At 45.9% G+C, this 23,878-nt stretch overlaps 1 protein-coding gene across 36 annotated transcripts in view; it reads right to left on the bottom strand.

Annotated features, from left to right (window-relative positions):
• Positions 1-23,878, bottom strand: part of LOC119160802 (bromodomain-containing protein 3) — a 329,355-nt gene that overhangs the window by 272,138 nt on the left and 33,339 nt on the right. For 9 of the 36 annotated variants that reach the window (XM_075881428.1, XM_075881427.1, XM_037413038.2 and 6 more), the window contains 2 exons: positions 22,116-22,157; positions 12,786-12,825 (listed from right to left, as the gene is read on the bottom strand). In XM_075881428.1, the coding sequence (XP_075737543.1) occupies positions 12,786-12,825; positions 22,116-22,157 (82 nt within the window). Of the gene's footprint in view, positions 1-12,785; positions 12,826-13,011; positions 13,085-18,925; positions 19,014-22,115; positions 22,158-23,878 lie in introns of those variants that run through there. The other 27 variants (XM_075881432.1, XM_075881431.1, XM_075881438.1 and 24 more) reach the window with 7 other exon arrangements.

The following is a 23,878-nucleotide window of genomic DNA, read 5'->3' as shown; positions in this document are numbered from 1 at the left end:
ACCAATCTGCTTTTCGTGTGGTCTACCCGGACATGTCGCACGTCTGTGCCGACGACGCCCACTCCGTTCACGTGAAAACCCACGTTCGTATGAGTACGACCACACGTTTCCCTACACTCCAGACCCCGAATTGCACCCTCCTCGACCAAGCCACCGACCTTCTCCTGATCGCCTATCTCCTTCTCCACGTCATCGCTCGCCCTTCCCGATGCGCCGACGCCCCCCCACAATCCATGCGGAAAACTAAATGACGCAGTTCCCGAGGCAAGAACTGCGTCCTCGTCGCAAAGCACAAGCCCTCTTCGTTCACCGCCGAATGTAATTAATGCCGTTCTAGAAGGTGTACCTGTACTTGCCCTTATTGATACTGGTGCCGCCATTTTTGTAATTGCCGAAAAAGTTTGCCGTTCAATTCGTAAAGTTACAACTCCTTGCTTGGGTTTGTGTCTTCGTGCTGCCACTGCACAGCCTGTGCAGCCTGTGGGCGCGTGTACCGCCAGACTTGCAATTCAAGGAGTTCCCTACAAAGTGCAGTTCGTAGTACTCCCGCACTGTTCTCACGACATCATTTTAGGCAGGAATTTTCTCTCCGATCACCAAGCCATCATTGATAGCGCTCGTGCCGAAGTAGTTTTTTTGTCCCCTTGGTTATGCCCTACCTGCGGACGATCACCCTTCCTACACGAAGTTGGTCATTAGTGACGACACCCAGATCCCTCCGCGCGCTACTGTCTTCACACCTGTGTTGTGTTCTGCCGTTGTGAACGCTACCGCATTCTTCACACCTTCCGCTGCTTTCGTTCGTCGCCTTCTATCACCGCTCCCAACCGCTGTCATTACTCTTCAAGGTGGTGGGAGCGACGTGCCTGTGGGGAATCGGTTCCCATTCACGATTACGCTGCTTCGGGGCGAATGTATCGGCTCAATCGAATCATTCGAAATCATCGCTACACTTGACGTTCCTGATGGATCATTGGAAGTCAGCGCCCTCTCCAGTAATTCAGGGAATGGCCCTTCAACTGCCGATATTTTCAACAGTGTCATCGACGAAGGCCTAATTCCACAACAGAGGTGTGAGCTTTTGAACCTTCTTGACAAGTTTCGGCCATCTTTTGACAGTAACAGCGCTACCTTAGGTCGAACATCTACTGTATGCCACCAGATCGACACAGGTAATCACCAAGCACTACGGCAGCGACCGTACCGTGTTTCCCCGACTGAACGCCGTGTCATCGAGGAACAAGTAGGTGACATGCTGAAACGCGGCGTCATTCAACTATTAAACAGTCCTTGGGCGTCGCCGGTTGTTTTAGTTAGCACAATGCGCTTTTGCGTAGATTATGGTCGCCTAAACAAAATAACACGAAAGGATTTTTATCCTTTGCCTCAGATCGATGACGCCCTCGACTCTTTACAAGGCGCAGAGTTCTTTTCCTCCCTTGATCTATGCTCTGGGTATTGGCAAGTGCCCATGAATCCGGATGATAGACCAAAAACTGCCTTTGTTACACCAGACGGCTTATACGAATTTAACGTAATGCCATTCGACCTATGCAATGCACCAGCAACATTTGAGCGCATGATGGACACTATCCTACGTGGCCTCAAATGGAACACGTGTTTGTGCTACTTAGATGATGTGGTGGTGTTTTCGCCCGATTTTCCCACGCACCTTCGTCGCTTGGAACAGGTTAAACGCTGCCTTTCTGCAGCAGGCCTCCAACTAAACTTGAAGAAGTGTCACTTTGGAGCACGCAAACTGACCATTCTCGGACTCGTCGTGTCGAAGGATGGCGTTCTCTCTGACCCCACTAAGCTAGGTGCTGTTAGCGAGCTCCCGAGGCCCGCGTCTCTCAAGGAGCCGCGTAGTTTCATTGGGCTTTGCCCATACTTCCGCCGCTTCGTCCGGGATTTCGCTTCGATCATGGCACCTCTAACAGACCTACTTCAGGGAGACCGCAATCTATTTGCGTGGTCTCCAGCCTGCGACAGTGCCTTTGCGAAGCTCCGTGAACTGCTTACATCACCACCCATACTGCGACATTTTGATTCAAGCGCTCCCACGAAAATCCACATGGATGCTAGCGGTGTCGGTCTTGGCGCTGTACTCGCCCAACGGAAAGGAAGCCTGGTTACCAAGAATATGTTGTTGCGTACGCGAGCGGCATTCCTACAAGAACAGAAGCAAATTATTCGATAACTGAGAAAGAATGCCTAGCGATCATCTGGGCCATTACGAAATTTCCGCCTTATCTGTACGGCCGCCCTTTCGACGCCGTTACCGATCACCACACGCTTAGCTGGTTATCCTCCCTCAAGGATCTTTCCGGACGCTTGGCACGATGGGTTTTAAGGCTCCAAGAGTACGACATCCGTGTCATTTATCGCTCAGGCCAAAAGCATACCAATGCCGATGCTCTTTCGCGTTCGCCCGTTTCTACTGATATTGCGAGTGTCTCCATTCAAGACAACTTACTTCCACTATCAGGACCTATTGACATGGCTGCGGAGCAGCGCAAAGATTCGTGGATTGCGTCTCTGATGGATCACTTATCTGAAACACTCGCCCACCCGCCATCTCGAACGATACACCGACAAGCCTCTCACTTCGCCATCCGTGATGGAATACTTTATCGCCGCAACTACCACCCTGACGGCCGCAAATGGCTACTCGTCATACCCAGGCATCTCCGTGCCAGCATATGTGCTGCTTTTCATGCCGATCCGCAGTGTGCACACGCCGGATTGTTTAAAACCTACGCCAGGCTACGTTTTCGGTTTTATTGGCGCGGCATGTACACATTCGTTCAAAAGTACATTCGATCTTGCACATAGTGGCAACGTCGAAGGCACGATCCTAGCTGTCCTACTGCACTAATGCAGCCGTTACCGTGCCTAGTGCGACCATTAGACCGGGTTGGAATAGACCTTTATGGTCCTCTGCCATATACATCAGCTGGGAATCGCTGGATTATTGTAGCGATCGACCATCTCACAAGATGTGCAGAAACGGCCGCTCTACCAGCCGCGACAGCACGTGACGTTGCGTCTTTCCTGCTCCAACGTTTTGTTCTTCGTCACGGCGCTCCGCGTGAACTTTTGAGCGACCGAGGCCGCGTCTTTCTCGCGGATGTAATTCAAAAACTTCTTGCTGAATGCCATGTGGTTCACCGCTGTACTACCGCATATCGTCCACGAACGAACGGCTTGACCGAACGTTTCAACCGCACTCTTGGCGACATGCTTTTCTATGTATGTTGCCTCCGAACACACCAACTGGGATCTTATCCTTCCCTACGTAACGTACGCTTACAACACGGCGCCTCAAGCGACAACCGGCTTTTCTCCCTTTCTTTTACTCTATGGTCGAGAGTCATCATCTCCAATTGACACCATTCTCCCCTATCGACCCGACTCCTACGAAGGCACACCAGTTCCCGAAGCCGCTCGGTATGCGGAAGAATGTCGGCAATTAGCTCGCACCCTTAAAACACAAGAACAAGGGCTACAGAAATTTCGTCACGACGGTCCCTCTACCAGTTTTCACCCAACGCTCTTGTTTGGCTGTGAGTGCCTCCCACTGCTGCTCCTGGTACCTCTACAAAGTTCGTCAGCAGGTACCACGGGCCTTATCGCGTCATACAGCGAACTTCCGCTGTGAACTACCACATCGAACCCCTCACGCCCACTCCGGACCTGCGTCGTCGAGGCCGCAAAATCGTATACGTAGATCGTCTCAAACCGTATCACGAACCACTTGTCCTTACGACACCTTAGAACACCTACTTGACTCCGTCTTCAGCGAGGGGGAAATATGTAATGATGAATGTAGTGGGTCATGCATAGCTCGGAAAACACATCGTCAGTGCTAAGCACGAGACGCTCGCCCCGGACATTGTCACTGCTTTCGCTGGCTAGGCCTACGCTCCTACCTCGTCTGAAATAACAGTTTTGACTGTCTCAATTCTTTATTATACCATAAACATAGTATGAGTGTGAAAACGACACTAGTTATCGGACTCTAGACAGCCATGACCGCGTGATGCACCAGAAGCAGACGACGCTATTCTGGAGGTGTATACGGAACAAGCTCATTGATTGATAGGAGGGTTCAAAGGGGTACTAGCACACAGAACTGTGACGCACATCCGCACGATCCGCATCAAGAATTACCTTCGAAACTGGACTGGAATGTCGCCAAACACAAAAATTTTCAAGCGTGTGCCACGGCCACACACTCGCAACCAGCCGCTGAGAAATATAGACTTCGGGAACTAACGTAGCAAAAGAAAAATGGCGGCTATGACGTCACCATAACTTGTGTTGACCGCAGCGTGGTAATGTGTGGGAAGCAGGGGGTCACGTCAGGGTCACCTCCAAGGGTGCCTATAGCGCTATGGAGCCAGTCGCTCACGCAAACTTCAAAATTAATTTAATATACTTTCCAAGCTATATTCGCTGTTGATATCTTGCAGATGATATACGAATGTTTACGAGAATCGACCCGCAGGCTATCTCGGCCCGAAATTTTGTGTCAGTACCCCTTTAAGGTCCCGAAACCACCATATGATTATGAGAGTTGCCATAGCAGAGGGCTCCAGAAATTTTGACCACCTGGGGTTTTTTAATGTGCACCCAAATCTGAGCACATGGGCCAACAGCATTTCTGCCTCCATCGAAATTGCAGCCACCGCAGCCAGATTCGATCCCGCGACCTGCGGGTCAGATGCAGAGTACCTTAGCCACTAGACCACCGCGGCGGGGCGTATCCAGAACAAGCCTCGAACTAGCGAGGCATACTAGAGCAACACGGCAGAAACAGGCAAGCGGAAGCCTTGAAATGAATTTCAAACATCTTCTTTTTGAGCACTGAACGCTCTTCACAAAATATTTTTACAACGAGCCCAGAGTGGTGGTGGGTAGTTGTGCCAATGCGAAGCTATAAATTTTTAAACGCCCTTTTTTTTTTGTCACTTCCACGATGATTTCAACCAACTCAGCAGGGGCAAAAGCTTTTTACACTCTTTCTAAGTAGTTCTCAGTGAAGATATTTTGGAATCTGAATGAAGAGGGCTAGAGACAGTAGAAAGTGATTTCTAAAAAAATCAATTTTTTTGTATGCTCCATTGTGTATTCGTATATTACTCGTCATTCTCTATCAATACCACAGACGTTATAACAGACCTATTCAGTGTTTCCATAGCAGTCTGTTGTAACGATACTTGAATTTTACATGCTCCTTTTACAACAGACCAAATCTTCTTCACTATGGAGGTCTGTTGTAATGAGGTTATCCTGTGACATTGTAGCAGTTCACTCTCACCAAGTGAATTTTAAAAAGATGCAAAAAGATGCGGCACTGTGATCAACAACATTTCGTAGGCGATTAACTGGTACAAACTCGACATTTTTGACTAATGCTTACTTCAATGGTAATGTTCACTTCTGTACAGCTACTTGCATAGTTGTAGATATTGTGGAGATCTGTGGCATGCCCGCAACCATTTCGCGAACTATTCCGGCGTATGTCCGCTCCCTTTCCTTTCCCAAGCTCTGGTAATGGCACGTGGCGATAGACGGCAGCACGCCCGGGCACAGCGAGTGTTCTCGGGGGGCTACAAGAATCAGCGAGGCCAAGCCAGGTGCACGCCGGAAAGGCTCTTTCCTACTTGGCCGGCGCTGGGTAATTACATGTTTTTCGTTTGGGAATTGCCGGATTGTACTCTGCATGGGTGCCTAGGCATCCCCGGCGGGCGTGTTTACCTGTGTGTTAACTTCGGTACCCTACGCTAAGCACGACAGTGGTACTTGCCAAGCCGCACTTGCCGGAGGCCTTTGCGTTGGGGGGACGCCGACACCCCAAGTTATTTGCACTGCGTGGCGCTTGTGTCCCGCACAGAAGCCGTATTTTGTGGTCAGAACCATTGAGCAGTAGGTGGCGTTGTGTTCGTGGGCGTTCATCACCAATATCATCCATCATCATGGTATAGAAATAAGCTGGTCTCTTCGTCTGGTGGCGTTTGGCGTAGACGGTCGTCTCTCGCAGTGTGTCCCCGGTGCATGGCACCGCGGGCCGTCTGCCGGGAGCCACTATGGTGGGTCAGAAGTTCGCGACGCCACCTCGAGTTTGTTGAGTGTTGTGAGGGTACTGACATCCCATGTAAAGTTGTTTGCGCTGGGTGGCGCACGTGTCTTGCCCAAAAGTCTCATTTTGGGACTAGTGAGCGATAGCGTTATGTTCGGTAGCGGTGGTCACCACTATTATCATCATGGTGTAGCCGGCGGTGCCCCTTGCGGAAGGCAAGCCTTGGTGGCGGGCGAGAGTTGAGCGAGTCTCTTCTGCGCATGGCGGTTACCGCGAACGGTTGTCTCTAGCGTGGGTCCTCGGCGCGTGGCACCGCGGACTGTGCGTTGGGGGCCCTCGTGGCAAGTCAAGTGTTGGCGACGCCGCCTTGGGTGTGTTATTGTATCATGTGTGTTTGTCGTGTTATTGTGTAATGATGTCCTAGCGTCTTAAGGAGAGATGCTCCTCGAAAAACTTTTTCTTCAGATATTTGTGACAGCTCAATGAAACTTTCACCAGTTATAGAGTTGGAGCTCCTCTTTTCAAATCTGCTTTTATTTTTTTCATGGCTCATTTAGTTAACTGTTTGCAGACCATGCATTTGTAAAAACAATGCATTCTTGTGCAAGCTTCGGCAACAATAGTAAGCACAAGAAAGCTCTAAAAAATAGCCAATGTTGCTCCTAATAAATTGTAGAATTCAATAAAGCAAAGAAAGATTGTGTAACATTTGTGTGCTGGCCTAGAAAAAAATTCTAATTCTGAATTTGAGTTTTACCATACTCAAGGAACAAGCTTCTGAAGTAATCCAGCTGAATATGCTTTGGAGACCTTTGAAAGTTGTTTATTTGAATTCAGGACATGTTAAACTTTAAGTACGCCAAGTTTCATTGCAATCCGACTACGTAAAGCGTACAAATTATAGTGCACAAGCTCTAAAAACGCCAAAAAATAAGGAACTGAGAAAAAGCAGTTTGAAAGTTCAAAAACATGTTCAATACTATACTCTTCAACCAATCTGAATGAAATTCACAGAGAATGTCAGCAAAGCTATCTTGAAAAAGTTGACAGTTTCAGTATAACCCAGCACTATATATTGGACCCTTACAGCCTCTGCAAGTTGTCTCCTCCCGGCGAGCATTTTTTTTTTTTTTTTTCGGTACTGCGGCGACGGGCCGTTGCTCTTGGGCTCATTCGAGGTTTCGGCGGCGGTATGCACTTTTTTTTTTTTGCTAATGGCAGTTCTTGTGACGCACCGGTTTTTTAACACTAATGATTGCACAAAACCCGCACAAGCTGCTCGTGTCCGATGCCGATCGCACGCGGTGCGACTACAGACTTCACGCTCACAGCGAAGCTGTCTCGTGCACTGCTGCTGGCGGACGTCTCCTCGCTTCCACTGCATGACTTACACACACGGCTTGACGCATACGTGGACGAAACAACAGTTGCAGCACATGCGTCATTTCGGCGCTAAAGTTCCGAAAGTGATGCCAGTCCTTATCGTCTACGTGCCATTACTCCAAATAGACAGCTCGCACCGCCCGCAGTTGGAGCATACTACGCCACTTACGAGGTTCTGCATCGCATCGGTCTCACAAATAAATGTGCTTCCGCGTTCGTCTGACACTTGCTTTAGTCGTCGAACATCTTTATCTTTCACTCTGAAGCGCTGATGAAGTCATCGACGGTAGGAATAAAGCTCGAACAATCCAAATCGGGTGCGTCGCTGCTGCCGCGGCTAGGCTTAGCAGCAGACGGACCTCTCGCCGGCGCTCACTGTTTGCGTTTGGGGTGCCTTCCCTCGTACTGGTGCCGCGTAACGAACTTCGGTGAACGAAAGTAGCATTTCTCGCCGGCATCCATGGCGAGGAAATAATAACTACGGCGGTTGTGTTCGTCGATGTCTCGGCGAATGCAGGAAAACGAAGAAAGCGCTCGCATCCGGCTGTGCGGCGAAATGCTAGCAACCAATGGCAGGGCTCCGATCATACCACGCGACTTCAAAGGCCCAGTCGCCACACTAGAATGCTGTGGGAAAACGATTTTTTTGTTGTATTTTGCCGCTTTGCCAAAGCGGGCTCTGGGAGAAGAGGGTTAGGCCTACATGCCCGCGAAATTTCAAGAGCCGGCGATGCCGTAGAGCGAAGTGCCGCGTGCGTGAGAATCGGGTAACTAACTTCGCACTTTCACGAGCCACCGCGAGTTCTTTAATTGTATTTTTCGATAACTTCTAGCTGATTCTCAGCTTTGATTTTTTAATATATTAAGGAGAAGGCTTGGAGAAATACAAAACGCAAGAAAACACAAATTTGACTTTTTCGGAAAAAATCTCGGTTTTTCGACCTGCATCTCCCCTTAATTACAATTGATGTATTGATTTGGCGGACGATATCATCATTCAAAAGTTAGTTAAATAAATACGCGTGTGTTTGGTTTGTACCGACTGCGTCTGCTGTGTCGGTTCACTCCAAGAGCATGGCGCTCGCTCGCCAAGTTCGAGACTCCACATTGGCACCCAACGTGAGGCTCTTGGAGCATCGGACGACAGTTTTCGCAGTTCGATGTAAGCTTTCGTTAGAGCCGTGGTAGAGTAGGCCTAGCGGGGACTTCTTTGCTAGCGTCGGCGGCATGCTTTGTTGAGAAGCGAGGAGATTGGATTTGTGATGTGTTATAGCTTGTCGGCAAGCGAGTTATTTTTTTTTTCTTTCTGCTCGCAAGTGGTTTTTTGTTGTTAGTCTTCAAAAATGTTGAATTAGGACGAGAGCCATCTGGTCTGCATCTTGTGGTGAGCAAGGCCTAGAGCACGTGGTTTGTATAGGCCAGGCCCTGAGCGGGTGAGTACAGAAGCCTCGTGGGTGGTCCGATTTTCTGTAAAATAGCTTCTACCGTATATACAGTCGAGCTTATAACGAACCTGAGCGTGACGCGGCATCCGTTCGCTGTATCCCGAAGTTCGTAGTAAATGAAACATAGCTTTTTTAAAAAGTTCCGCATAAAAACACAAACTTTTTTTGCCCCCAAAAGTCCGTGATACACGTGTTTCGACTAGTAAAAGCGATAAGGGCGGTCTCGAGTTCATTTATAACGGCAGGGCGTTCGTTCACCGAGGTCCGTGGCATAAGCTGCATGAGGCACCGACTCCAAAGTTTCGTCGTTCTCGCAATCCGATTCCTCCAAATCGCTCTCACCACGTACTTCATTCCCAATGTCCTAATCCGTGCACGGTTCCGCAGTGCCGGCATCATCATCTGCCGTAATTAAACCATCGCAACAGATGTCCCATTCGCTCTCCCAGGTCGGAGTCGACGCCGCGCTGCCACAAATCGCCGCCGCAGCAGTCCTGTTCGGCGTGTTATTGTGTTTGTAATGTTATTGTGTGTTTGTTGTGTTGTGTTGGTCATGGAATGTATGGTAATATTGTGTACAATGTCCTAGCGTGGTGATAACGATTGATGTATAGATTCGGCAGGCAATGTCATTGTAAATTAGTTAAATAAATGTATGTTGTTCTTTGGTTTGTACCGACTGCGTCTGCTGTGTCCTCTCGCTTGAAGAGCGTGGCGTGGTGCTCGCACGCCAATACGAGACCCCACATTATTGTGTAATTATGCCCAAGGTTGTTTAGCGTGTGAATCACAGTTGATATTATAATGCGGCTGACGATATCATCGATCAAAAGTAGTTAAATAAACACGTGTTTGGTTTGTTCCAACCGCGTCTGCTGTGCTCGTTCACTCCAAGAGCGTGGTGGCGATTACCACCTTCAGAGCCCACAGCGTACGAGGATTGCCCCAACTCTTGCGATGGCCACTGGTCCTGGTCACAAGAGTCTGGGAGGACCTTTTCCCGAGCAGCGTGTCAAACCTCGCCATTGAAAGCTGCAACGCGCTCGCAGTCTCCCTTCTATCGTGAACGTCCGCGTGTAGGAGCCTTTGTTCCCCTTGTGCCGTGAGTGGACGTTGTACTGTTGTTCGGGGTGCCGACAAGGCAATGAAGTGTGTGTTACTTTTAAGATGGAACACTGTTTTGCTGCACCACGCTAAAAGCTTTGTTAGTTGAGTGCGCACGGAGCGGTGTGCTACATGTGAGCAGGTGACGGAGTCGCAACCCCCGAGATTTGCTAAGCCTAAACCCGCAGTGATCTTCCGTTGAGTAGCAGGGTCACCACAATATCCGCAGTGCTGTTTCATTGGTCTTATGAAAATGCTGCATGCCCACGTCAGAAGAATGGAAGAACAAAAATTGTTTCAAGGTTCTGAAGAAAGTAAAACTGCATTTACAAGAAGGACTACACATTATTGTTTTGGCCGCTTCCCTAAACCACCCGTGCCTCGAAGCCAACCGGGTCATCAGGCACCTTCCACAAGACTCTTCAGAGGTGAACATTGATTTGAGGTGCTCACCGAATGACGCCAGCACACGCACACACGCGTGCGGTACCCGCATTATGGCATCGTTACCCGGATCACACGTAGCTTCTTGACCCTACACACCAGTGCTTAAGTATTAAGTGCATCAATTAAATTATTCTACCCACACAAATGAAAGCAGCAGTGGCCAACAACGTATACTAAAGCAAGCTTGCATAAGGTGTAGTATTGGTCGAGTTTTGAGTCTGGCACAATGTTGCCAGGCAACGGAAGGTGCTGGAGTAGCACCTGCTAAATGCAGCTTTGGAAAATGCTTGCATCAGGAGTCGTTCGGTGGCAGGTAGTCTATTACACTTAAATATGGACTACTAAAACGTGACTGTACTTCAAACTAAGCATCTCCTCCACACTAAATAAGCACCACAAGGTTTCAAGAATAGCATGTAAAATGTTCATGCCAAATTTACATTTGCCTTTAACGCTCCTTGAAATGCAGACAATTGTACTCCCACACTATACCATGCAGAACAATGTTTTCCTATACTACACACCACAAATGTTATGATTTGCGTCCATAGACACGCTTTAACCACAATATGGACACCGCTATAGTGGTCAGGAATTAAATTCATCATCATCAGCCTGACTGCATCCACCGCAGGACAAAGGCCTCTCCCATGTTCCGCCAGTTAACCCGGTCCTGTGCTTGCTGCTGCCAATTTATACCCGCAAACTTCTTAATCTCATCTGCCCACCTAACCTTCTGTCTCCCCCTAACCCGCTTGCCTTCTCTGGGAATCCAGTTACCTTTAATGACCAGCGGTTATCGTCTACGCGCTACATGCCCGGCCCATGTACATTTCTTCTTTTCGATTTCAGCTATGATATCCTTAACCCCCGTTTGTTCCCTAATCTACTCTGCTCTCTTCTTGTTTCTTAAGGTTACACCTACCATTTTTCTTTTAATTGCTCGCTGCGTCGTCCTTAATTTAAGCTGAACCCTCTTTGTAAGTCTCCAGGTTTCTGCTCCGTAGCCGAGTACCGGCAAGATACAGCTGTTATATACCTTTCTCTTGAGTGATAGTGGCAATTTACCTGTCATAATTTGAGAGTGCTTGCCAAATAAATGTGCTCCACCCCATTCTTATTCTTCTAGTTACATCAATGTCGTGGTTCGGCTCCGCGGTTACATGCCCTAAGTAGACATAGTCTTTTATACTTCAAGTGCGCTATTACCTATCTCGAAGCGCTACTCTTTTCCGAAGTTGTCGTACATTACTTTTGTTTTCTGCAGATTCATTCTAAGACCCACCTTTCTGCTCTCCTTGTCTAACTCCGTAATCATGAGTTGCAATTCGTCCCCTGAGTTACTCAGCAATGCAATGTCAATGGAATTAAATTAGCATCCTCCAGCTAAGAGCAGGGCAGAAATGGCAAATGCATCTTACTTACGGACTTTAACTACGCATCTCTCTTGGGCATTAAACTAGATTGTAACCTAAGGTTTCCTGGTCCTATTGCTTTCATTAAACATAAATGTACATCCAACATGAGAGCTCTACTTGGATCAAAATCACATTTCTCTAAAGGTACATTATCATATTTTGCCTTCGTCCACAGTCGCATCATCTACAGCATTGCTTCCTGGGGTAATACGTATCAGTGCCATTCATCATCTATTCAGCCCTTACAAAACCAAGCAATTCGCATTATTACTAATAGCAACTTCTTTACCAATAGGTGTCCAATACATCATGACCACAACAGATTACATATTAGGCTTGTTCAGCTATTATCTCACTAATGATTTTAAGGACTGCACAATAAACAGCTCTCATATGAGTTTACTTCAGTTATCTTACTAATAAAAATAAAACACGGATTGCACACAGCCCTAACTTTCTTTTGCCAGCTGTATATAACAACTATGGCAAAATGACCTCGACATTAACCGCCATAAAACTACAATTTACCCCCAATCATCAAAACTTAATCTCTTCATGAATTCTAAAACAGCATTTCACTTTTTTACTAGCGCATGTAAATTTACCCAATTTAGTATATCGCTACTTACATGGGTTACTTCTGACGCTCACAGTGCACGACTTGTGTTAGAAATTTGTGTTTTGCGATTTTTTTTGTTATTGCTGTTTACCTGCTCACTATTTCTCTTTTTTTAGAGTTCTGGTTAACTATCAATAACCGAGGGTCCCACAGCAGTCTTAAGCCTATGGGACGGACGTGTATATTTTTCTATACCCACATTCTATTGTGTAAGAATAGTTAAAATAACTGACTTTGAAGTACTCCACGTGGATTATGTTGCATATTGCTGTAATATAACTTACCATTTCGTTACGGCTACTGCTGTCCTGGGTACCTCCCATGCTGAAAATAAGAAAAGGCAAGTCTCAGTGACAATCTATGAAAAGCACACACCCCAATCTGGTTACCCCAATCTTTGACCAGCACTCTAAGCCACTATTCAGCAATAAGAGTAAATAAAACTTATATGCAACCACGTTTGAACTGGGCCTCTGACTGGAGCACATGCAGCAATGGAGAAAGCCATACCAAGCTCTCCCTAAGTGCCTCTTGGGATGAGTGCACCTTCCTTACAGGGAAATCGGGAGACGTGCCGCACAACCTATAGAAAGAAAACAAGGCATCAGGATGATCTCCCTTCAGGATTGCCACAACGACCTGCATGTTACTGGGAGATCTGAGGCCTGGAACTCCCAGCAGACCAGAACAAATGGTGAGCCCTTTTTAACAAGAACGCTCATTTGGACCACAGCTCAAAGATAACATGCCAGTGTGTTGGCATCTGCACAAAGCCTGCATAGCCATGCTTTAGCCTTCTGAATAGAATGAAATGCGTGAACAATCGTGTCAGCACTTTAACAAGAATGTTCGTTTGGACCACAGCTCCAAATTTAACATACCAATGTGTTGCCCTCTGCACAAAGCCTGCATAGCCATGCTTTAGCCTCCTGAATAAAATGAAATGCGTGAACAATCGTGTCAGCACTTTAACAAGAATGTTCGTTTGGACCACAACTCCAAATTTAACATACCAATGTGTTGCCCTCTGCACAAAGCCTGCATAGCCATGCTTTAGCCTTGTGAATAGAATTAAATGTGTAAACAATCACAAGCGTCAACAGAGAGAAACCAGAGATCAGCCCTGTCCTCCTCTAAATGGGCACCACTAAATGTGACCTATCAGAAAAGAAAGATTATACTCCCCATGGTGCAATAAACAAGTTCTGCAAATGATTCTACTAGCTCCTTCCAGTAAGAGCAAATAAGCGAGAAAAAGGTTCGATCATGCATGCATCTCATCAGCCTCTACATGTACTGGGGGCTTGAAAATAAGTTGCCATCACTGATGCTCTAAAGTCCCCTTGTTGAAAAGTTCACTGACCCAAAATTTCACCGCCGAGATAGCCTGTAGGATCAATTCCCATGAACATGCACATACATCTGCAAAATATCAAGAGCAATAATTGCTTGGAAGGTATTCTACAGCAATTTCAGTTTTAATTTTGAAGGTATCGACACCATCTAAAGGGACCCCTTGAAGCCCCCCTTATTTCCCTCATGTGACCACGCTAGTCAAAGAACAAGTTATGATGACGTCATAGCCACCATTTTTCTTTTGGCGCATTAGTTCCCACAGTCTATGTTTCTTGGCGGCTGGTCGCAAGTGCGTGACCGCGGCACAAGCGTTGAAAGTTTTGTGTTTGGCAACACTGGAGTCCCGTTTACTATTCGAAAGGCATTCTTGATGCGGGCCGAGTGGAAATGCCTCACAGTTCTGTGTGCCGGCGTGGTCAAGAGGAGCACATGCTTGGAGCTCTCTCAAACCGAAACTAGTCGATAATGAGGGGTCTGTTAATTATTTGTTGCGTTATGTAACGAACAATGCTGTGTTATAAGCAACAGGCCCCCAGCAACACGTTGCAGAAGAAAAAAAATGCAAGGCCAAAGTTTTTGCGTCAGTACACCTTTAACATGCGATCAATGGATTGCAGCAGGTAGATTTTTTTCTGAAAAAACTGACCTCCCCTAGAGCCTTGCCCACAGTGAAAGGCGAATGAAACAAGGTTGCATGTGGTTGAGTAATCAACACATACCAGACACCTGGAAATTTAGAACATTCATAAAGCAGGGGAGGCCTCCACGGTACTAATATGATACAACCGGTCACTCACATAGCACAAGAAAACTTTTGGCGATGGCATGATGAGCCTGGCCTTAGATGTATACAGCATAGCTTAAGGGGGCAGACTGGTGTTTGAGACCAAAAAGTGACAAAAAAAATCATTTTTTAAAAATTGACATATTTGGTTTCTACAACTAATTTTCTATCTCTCGGCAAATTTTGACACACCAGGAAGTGGCAATTTTTTGTAATGTCATTCTGACTGTCCAGATTTGTGGTGCCATTAACATGGAGAACTTGCGGAAAAAATGGAGAACAGACTTCGAGACTTCTTTACAATTTGCCGGCACCTGTTTACAATTTGCCGGCACCTGTGTCAGAAGCTCTGCTACAAATTTATGAGCACCTTTATGAGGATTGAAAAAGATGCACACCATAATTGTTGCTTTTTGAAAAAGCTGTGTGTTTTCAGTTTTTTCTATTTTCCTCAAAAAAGTAAATTTATGACTTCAATTTTGAGGCCTTATATCTCTGTAGTTAGGGCAGGTACAACAATAATTCTTTTTGCAATGGAAGGCTGTATGTGTGTAGAATACAAGTATGGATACAGACTTTAGAACACAAGCCTTTTCAATTAATTACTCATCAAAATTGTAATGCAATTCCAACTGCCTTTGCAAATGGATAGTTCATTTTGCTGTAAAGTAACCAAGAAAGGCCTAAAAACAAACAACACTTGCATACTTTCACTCTATAGTCATTAGTTTATGTTGGCATATCTTAAATATCACTCTTAATTAAGCACTTTTTTCTATGGTGGCTTTAAACAATACGGGGTGAACATAAGTTATCTAAGGAGCAAGATGAATTACAAGAAAACTAAGTAAATATTTTAATCGGCAGAAAAACCTGCATAATCCTGTGCAGTTTAATCAAGATTACTGAAGAAATAAACAAAAAAATGTCTAAGACCAGTCTGCCCCCTTAAACCGGCAATGCCCACTGTATATTTGGTATATTGAGTATATTACCTCAATAAAGCTACTATTAGTGTCATGACAAGCATTTATTGCAGATTTGACATGTTATGAACAAGGTATAACGACTTCTATATTAGACAATAATTATTTAGAATTGTTACTAATAAGTTTTGCCTCATACAATTTTTTTTTTCATTTTTTTTTTTTTTTTCAAAATGAACTGCACAAGAAGAGTAAAAACAGTCAGCGTTTTCTGACAATTTTCCTGAAGGCACAACTGTTTGTAGGCATTACAGGGTTAACTAGCTGCTATGACTGGAATCAATGCCAAGTTCTTGCTTAACTTTTGTTTGAACAAAATTGGTATTTGACATCGGTACACTGAAAGGGGCCTTACTGGCAGAAACGTACAACACCTTGGTGCACATGGCCAGTTCTGTCAGTGAACTTATTAACAAGTGTGAACCGGGTTTCAAGTGCACCCTGCTGTCTCAGAGTGGCCTTTCACCCTTGACGGTGTGAACAGGCACGTGTACACCACCCTTTAAAATGAACCGGTTTGAATAACAGTAATGTGTGTAGTTCAGCAATGCAGGGTTCGCTGCACCTGGGAACACAGGACGCACTTCAGCACAGACTAAGCATATTCCTTCCCATCCCTTTTTATTGGGGCATTGCTTGAGCTAATAATCTACGGTGCCCTACAGCTGTGGCTTACACAGTACAGATTCCAGTTCAGTGTGTGTGTATGTGTTGATTTGATTGATATGTGGGGCTTAAAGTCCCAAAACCACAATATGATCATGAGAGACGCCGTAGTGAAGGGCTCCCGAAATTTCAACCGCCTGGGGTTCTTTAACGTGCACCCAAATCTGCGCACACGGGCCTACAACATTTCGGCCTTCATCGGAAATGCAGCCACCACAGCCGGGATTCGATCCCGTGACCTGCGGGTCAGCAGCCGAGTACCTTAGTCACTAGACCACTACGGTGGGACAAAAGAACAGTCCTGCGTGATGATCACTTACGCTCAATGGCAACTTCTGTTTGACAGAAAATCCTAGGCACTCTGCACGGATCGCATTGTCTCCGCAGCTGTTTTGGAAAAAAACTCCCATGTTTGCCCTGCCCTTCCGCAGCACAAACGTAATTGTCATGCTTCTGTGAAGCAGTGTGCACCTCTATCTCGGCCTCGCAGCCATGCAAAACGCTCACATTATAGCCGCACATGGTACGGAATCCGCAACTGTCCCCTTTGCGTGAAGTCACAAAGCACAGAAACTCTGCAGTGTACGAATCCACAAACACTTGCAAGTGCTTCTTAGCTTTGTCAGGGCAAGCCGCATAGCCTTGACATGCGAAATGTGGTGGCTATGTGGGGGATAGACCGACGCACAAGTCGCGGTACCTTTTCCCTAGGCTTCCTTCAGTACGGTTGGGAGCACGTCTCGCGGCTGCCAGCCTTCTGCTCAGATGCGCGGTACTGTAGTGCCTAGTATACATTTAGCGGTACTCTATGCTATAGTGAACTAGAACTAACTAGAAATGTAGTGGAGAGTCCTCTTCCGTAGAACCGTAACTGTCACAGCAAAAAAGGCTGATGTATCTGGTGATTATTCGAAGAAAAATTAAGCGTCCCAGCTGTGGCGGCCACTCTTCGAGAAATTCGAGATGCCTTTGTACAATCGAGAGATTAGGTCAAAATTTGGGAGTCTCCCGGACAATTCCAGAGAATTGGAATGTATGTAATAGTATACCACATATGCTGGCCCATAGATCAAAGCACGCTTGCATGCCGTTCACGACCAGCGAGCATGACACCCTTGAAACAATTGTCACGATCTCTATTTAAGGCATTCTACCACCATCGACGACCGAATAGTCTAGTCCTTAAGAGGCTCACACACACAAACATAAAAGAGGAAAAATAGCGAGTTTGACTGAAATTGTTTCGCTAAGTGCACAGAAAGCAGGCACGACACTACTAACGACTGCCACGAAACAAGGAAAGAAGAAACTCGAAAGCTGCCTCCATGTGTGCTTGCGAACGTGTCCATAACTTTTGAGGCATGTGCACGACGCAGTTAGCAGGTAACAGTTTGCCGCACTGTTTATGCAAGGAAGCCTCACGGCAAACTGAACAAAAGCGATAAACAGTTGCTTCAAATGGTTGCCTCCACTTCTAATCATCCCATCTTGCACGGCGGCACACGATTTGGAAGATTACACCCCACGTAATGACAAGCGAAGGCGCAGTCCTCAAGCACCTGCATTGCAATCCGTCAAATCATCACAGGAATGGCAGCGGCGGCGAGCGTGTATCGTATCTTTTCAGCATCTGCTAGCCTAAAACCTGCTGAAAACCATCCTGAGAGCTTCGACTAATTGTTCTGGACACTTCTTGCAACCATGGAGCTCTGCGCGCGTCACCAGAATGGCCCCAACCCGCAAAAAAGGAATGCCACTTGGGGGACAGTGGCAACCACAAAAAAACGAGCACACTAAGTTGGCTCTGGCGGCCTGCGGGTAGCCAGAAACGGAAAATCGATGAGCCCCAATGCTTTACACAGGTCTATAACACACAGAACTTTGCAGCATGTGGCACATAACCGCACACCACGGCCCATGGTAGGTGAGTATGGACTGCAGGTGAGTGTATTTGGGGAATATGCAAACCACGAACCTTCAAACTGCAGCCTACAGCTTCACAAGGAATAAATTTTTGTGACTATTATTAATGATATTCTCTTAATTTTTTCACTGACAGCGAATAACAGCAATGTTTTGGGGGAGCTAAAAGTCTGGATTGGTCTCGAGCATTTTTTGCTGAGGCACCCAAAGTGATGACTACAGGTTGAAACATTACCGTAGAAGAAATAGTCAATCTGTAGTTTGGTACAGGTACCTTTTGCAAAACCTACATAAAATCCCTTGCAGGTATCCCCTTTATACAAGATATGGGGAAGGCACTCCTTTAAATGGCAAGATCATTCTGTTTCTGCACTTTTTTTTTTCCTAGCACTAATAGCATGCTTTCGACTAAATCGTTTAATGCAGCATATAAGGTAGGTAAGGCTATGCAGACGTTCAAACAAATGATACCGAACAGAAAGTGTTACCAAAGAAAGGACACATCGATATGTTGAGCCCATAATGAGCACCACACAAAAAAAGCATAACTGTGTTTTAGCCATTACAACCTCCACACATAAGAGAAAAATGCTAAAATGCATTGAATGAGTTCACATGAGACAATGTGAAGTCATCCAAAGCCATGGTGGCACATCATCCTACAACCACTGGTCATCAGAGGGGAAGAGGCAAATGAGGGAAGCGTTACCATCGTTGCACGGTGGATTTTGAGAAAGCTGGCGTCAGCTACTATGGTCAAATGGCAAGTAATTCTGACCAGTCATTGCAGGACCAACCTGAGTGGAAGAACAAAAAGCATGTGTAAACAAAGTGGCCTCCCTTGTTTTCTGAATGCTGCTCTTGCTCAATGAATGTTGAAAGCCTCATTATATTGCCTAGTCATTTACCGAGACAAATAAGGCAGAATGCCATCAGTTAATAGTTTTTGTGCCTCTAAGCAGAGCTGTCAAGGGAATAATATAGACCTTTTTAACAGAGGAGGGTCCCCTCCTTTCTGAACTGTTGCACGGGAGAGTACAAAAGCTGACGGTCCTGCATTTTTGAGGGGTCAGGCATGTTAAAGGAACCCACAACTGGCCAGAACGGGTGATTAGATACCGGTGGAAAGAAAGAGAGCGTGAATTATGGTGACATGTGAGAGCATACGTTTTGCGATCCGAGTAGGATTTATATTTTTAAATCACGTTCAAAAGTAACCAAAACCGGTATGTCGCGCCCCTAGCGCATGAGCTATGAACCACAAATATAAAGTCCTAATATCTTCGCTGTAATTATTTAAAGCTCACCTGAATAAGGGCTTCAATTTCAAATATGTACATCATTCTTCATTTCTGTTTGTTTCTATGTGGCTTGAAAGGTAAAAGAAGTAGAGCATGAAAAGTGGCGCTGCTTTCGTGGCTTCTACAGGGAAACTGGCGCAGCTGCTCATGCGCATGCCGCGCAGCGTTTCCAGAGCAGCTCAATTCCAGTCGCGTTGGGTACATTGGAAGAAGCACGTGAGCTCGTGAATACGATCGCTGCAGCACGCGAGATGCTGTCAGCCTACTGCTCTTTGCAGAATTGCTACCACTTCATGCCTGCTGCTGATGGTGGCACTCCGTCGGATTCTTCGCTACCGCTGTCGTCCGTCGAAGCATGTCGCTCTGGCGCTACTTGATAAGGGTCCTAATTTGTTCTCAAATGCGAGCCGAAATTCCTTCCTCTAACTCGCTCGAGTTGTCAAGCGATGACATCGAAGCCGACTAACTACGGCCGAACGTGAACTTTGATGCATGAATTGTCTATTACGTGTAAACGTGCCCTTTCGTTTTCGAAGACTTGTCTTGGCTCCACTTGGCTTAAATAAAAAAAACTACCTGTGCACGGACAAAAGTACTTGCTTAAGAAGCCCCGGGAATGTGCTGCAACTCTTGTAATATAATTTAGCACACTAGAAAGCAGTCGTCGTGGGACTGCAGGCTTGACAAACACATAATTACGTTTTTGTACTTAAAGCTTCACTTTTCCTCACTGCTGGCATTACACTGGCGTACAATCGCTACCGCGATAACATCCACTGTTTGTAGCATCTCTCCTTAAGACTGCATATTCGCCACAAATCGAAATATCCTGATTATAAATGTTCTACGATGTTTTCCGTGTTACCGTTCCGTGATTACAAGCACCGACAGGTAAGCTTTACGTTTCACTAAAGGAAACGAGTACCATAAAAATTGGTTGTGGGTCCCTTTAATAGCCCAGAGGGGCTTATGGCGGCGCCCAGGGAGGCTTTGTTGACAAGGTGTACAAAAAGGTAACATCGATTGATATCTAGGATTTCAACGTCGTAAAACCACCATATGGTTATGAGAGACGCCGCAATGAAGGGCTCCAGAAATTTCGACCACCTGGGGGTTCTTTAACGTGCACTCAAACGTGAGCATACGGGCCTACAACATTTCTGCCTCCATCGGAAATGCAGCCGCCGCAGCCAGGATTCGATCTCGGCTGCGACCTGTGGGTCAGCAGCCGAGTACCTTAGCCACTAGACCACCGCGGCGGGGCAAACATTTCCACCTATAAACCACCCGACTTCTCAGGTTCATGTACAATCACAAAGATACCCCTGTGACAACCCCTGTGACAACCCCTGTGACAACCCCTGTGACAACCCCTGTGACAATCTCAAGTTATATTTCTTTCAAAACATTATTACCATGAGATATGAAACATTCAACTCGCATACTAGAGCTGTCTAAATTTGTATAAAATATAGCCAGTAAGCTTATACCACCCAGAGAGCTTTAGCAAATAGTAGAGCTGGTGATGAATAACAAATTCAGACCAAATGCCAATACCACAAGTTTTCAGACGCTTGCAACAAAATTGAATACACAGTGTTTTAAGAACAGGGCACTTTAGTTGCAAGTGCGAGAGCCCTTCCAAGCACATGCACCTGGTGAAATATTCATCATAGAAAGTATGCAGAATAATTATTCAATCAACAGTTACTTTCACAGTAAACAGAGCCCCACTTGAACTGATAGCCACACCACCACAACCGAAACTAGACAAGGTAGATAGGGAATTAATTGCTGCCACACTGGTCATATTGATAAGCTTGTCGATTTGAATCAAAACATTGAAACCTATGCTGCGTCTGACAGGGTATACGTAGCTGCTTATAGTGAACTCCTCCACTCGACAGTGTACTTTCCCAAGTGTTTTCGCGGCAAACAACATACATATCTCGGATCTTATCAAAACTCTGCACACTTCATGAAATCACCACAAAAGGATTCAACGCCGCCTAGTTCATTTAGACTCCAAATTGTTTACCTACGATCAAAAAGTGTGCACTTTAACTATACGACAGCACCAATGAATCGAAATTCTAAAGTGACAAGCTGTGAAACTATTACAGCAACGAAATCCTTCATCCATAGAAATTGTACACAATTCAGCGCAAGATGCTCCCTGCATATACCACACGGTACAGCATTGCAGCCCATTCCTAAACGGTAATTTTTAACATGCTGACCCAGTCCATGTTTGCGCACAAAAAAGTCTCACGGTGCTACAGCACAATGCACCCCTCACCTGGTGGTCTCAAAATGCTGTGCCGCATATCTTGCTTTGTCTGAAGCTATCCTCCTGGCCAGCTAATAGCACTTTGTTAAGCTCCTTTTTATCTCTGTGGTTATCATTCTGGCCATCTCGGAGCACTCCATTAAGCTGAGCCTACACTACCTGAACAGCAGATTGAACCTTCAAGAGCCAACTTATTAGGAGCCATGCCATAGCCGCCCATTATCGCGTTAGGACTCTTTGTGGCAGTTTAGACTATTCACTGCATCTTCGCTCCTGAGGACAGATGCATAAAAAAACACCGTACTTACTCGAAAAAAATATTTTTTCCCGGATTACTGCTGCCCAATAATCTGGAAATAAGTAATGCAACGTTATGTTACAATCAAACACTGAAAGAGGCCTATTTTCACCGCATTCCCTTCCCAGACGCAACAGAAAGTGACCCCTGGCATTGCAGTTCTTTGTTAATCAAGTAAATACGGTACGATATAAGCAACAAGGAAAAAGTGGAAGCACATACACATGGCAACTGGCACACACTGCTAGCAAAAAAAAAAGCAGCAGGGTACATTAGACAAAATTTAAAACATTCAGGGCAAAAAAGAATAACAAGATGCACACATTCACATGCACAGAAAAACACATACACAAGCAATTCATGCAACTGGCACAAACACACTGCTAGCAAGAAAAAAAAACAGCAGGGCACATTAAAAAAACTTCACACATTTAACAAGCATGCACACATTCAGATTCTTTCTTACACAGCCCCTCAACACGTTTAGACTTTTTTACCCCCCCCCCCCAAAAAAAAAAAAGCTGAGCAATTCGCAGACCCTCACGTTTTCCGAATATTACAGCACCGCGCAAAGCCATTTTGAAAAACGATTCCCGCACTTCTTTTTTACACCTGACCAATCCTTCTTTCACGAGCAGCGACACGAAGTCGCCAATCGACGACTTGGAACACAGCTTGTCGATTGGTCTCACAACAACAGGCTACGCCTTCCCTTCACTATGCGGGAGAAAGGTGTCGAGGCCGCGCAAGAATTTGAAACCAGCTGAAACGAATGTTCTAACCCCTGTGCTATTCGTATAATTCTTGTGGCAGCATGTTCACAAAGCAGAAGTTCACATATTTCTCTTTTTAATATTTTTTGGACCTCAGGGTTGTCCACTGGCCCTTCAAAAAATAGGTCAAGAAATACTGTTAGACAGAACTTAATTTTTTTAATACAAATTATTTTTCTGAAGGACGACGGTAAAGGCCCCCTTCTTTTTCGCATACAAACTACGACAAGAATGGGAAATACTTTCCTAGAGCTAAAACGAAACTTGTCACTAATCAACAACACTCATCCCATTATTAATCACTGACTTGAGGGTAGGCATACAAAGAAGTTGCAGTGCATGACAATTCATGGCATACCCATTTTTGTAAAAAAATGTTCAAAAGTTGCATGTAATTCAAGATATTCATTAATCTTGACTAGGATGTGATGAAATTAGAATGACAGCATGCCACAGCTGTACCTCACAAAAAGCCACAAGTCATTTAACTGATGGCGGCAGATCATCCAAGCATAATTCAACCCAGTACACAATGGCGTCACTCGGTTGCATCAGGTTCACGTTGTGGGGTCTCGAAATGGCGCGCGCCCCGCCCTCACTCTTGGAGTGAACGGACACAGTAGACTTGGTCGGGGCAAACAAACACAACATACGTGCATTTATTTAACTAATTTAGACAACGATATCGTCCGCCGAATGATACATAACTCGTTATGTAACACGCTAGGACATCGTTACAATAACATGACAAACACACAACACAACAAACACACTAACACATACCCAAGGCGGCGGCGCTGACGCTTGACTTTACCACTTGGGACCCCTCGCGCGAAGCATGCAGTGCCGAGCCCTGAGGGCCCACGCTACAGACAACCGTTCACGGCAACCGCCACGCGCAGAAGAGACTCGCTCAACTCTCGCCTGCCACCAAAGCCTGCCTTCCGCCAGGGGTCACCGCCAGCGCTACCACTCTACAAACAGTGGCACTCAACGCGAA

The sequence above is a fragment of the Rhipicephalus microplus genome, chromosome X (genome assembly GCF_043290135.1).
Source record: "Rhipicephalus microplus isolate Deutch F79 chromosome X, USDA_Rmic, whole genome shotgun sequence".
Lineage (NCBI taxonomy): Eukaryota > Metazoa > Arthropoda > Arachnida > Ixodida > Ixodidae > Rhipicephalus > Rhipicephalus microplus.
The sequence above is the reverse complement of the archived record's forward strand: the minus strand, read 5'-3'. Positions and strand labels throughout refer to the sequence as shown.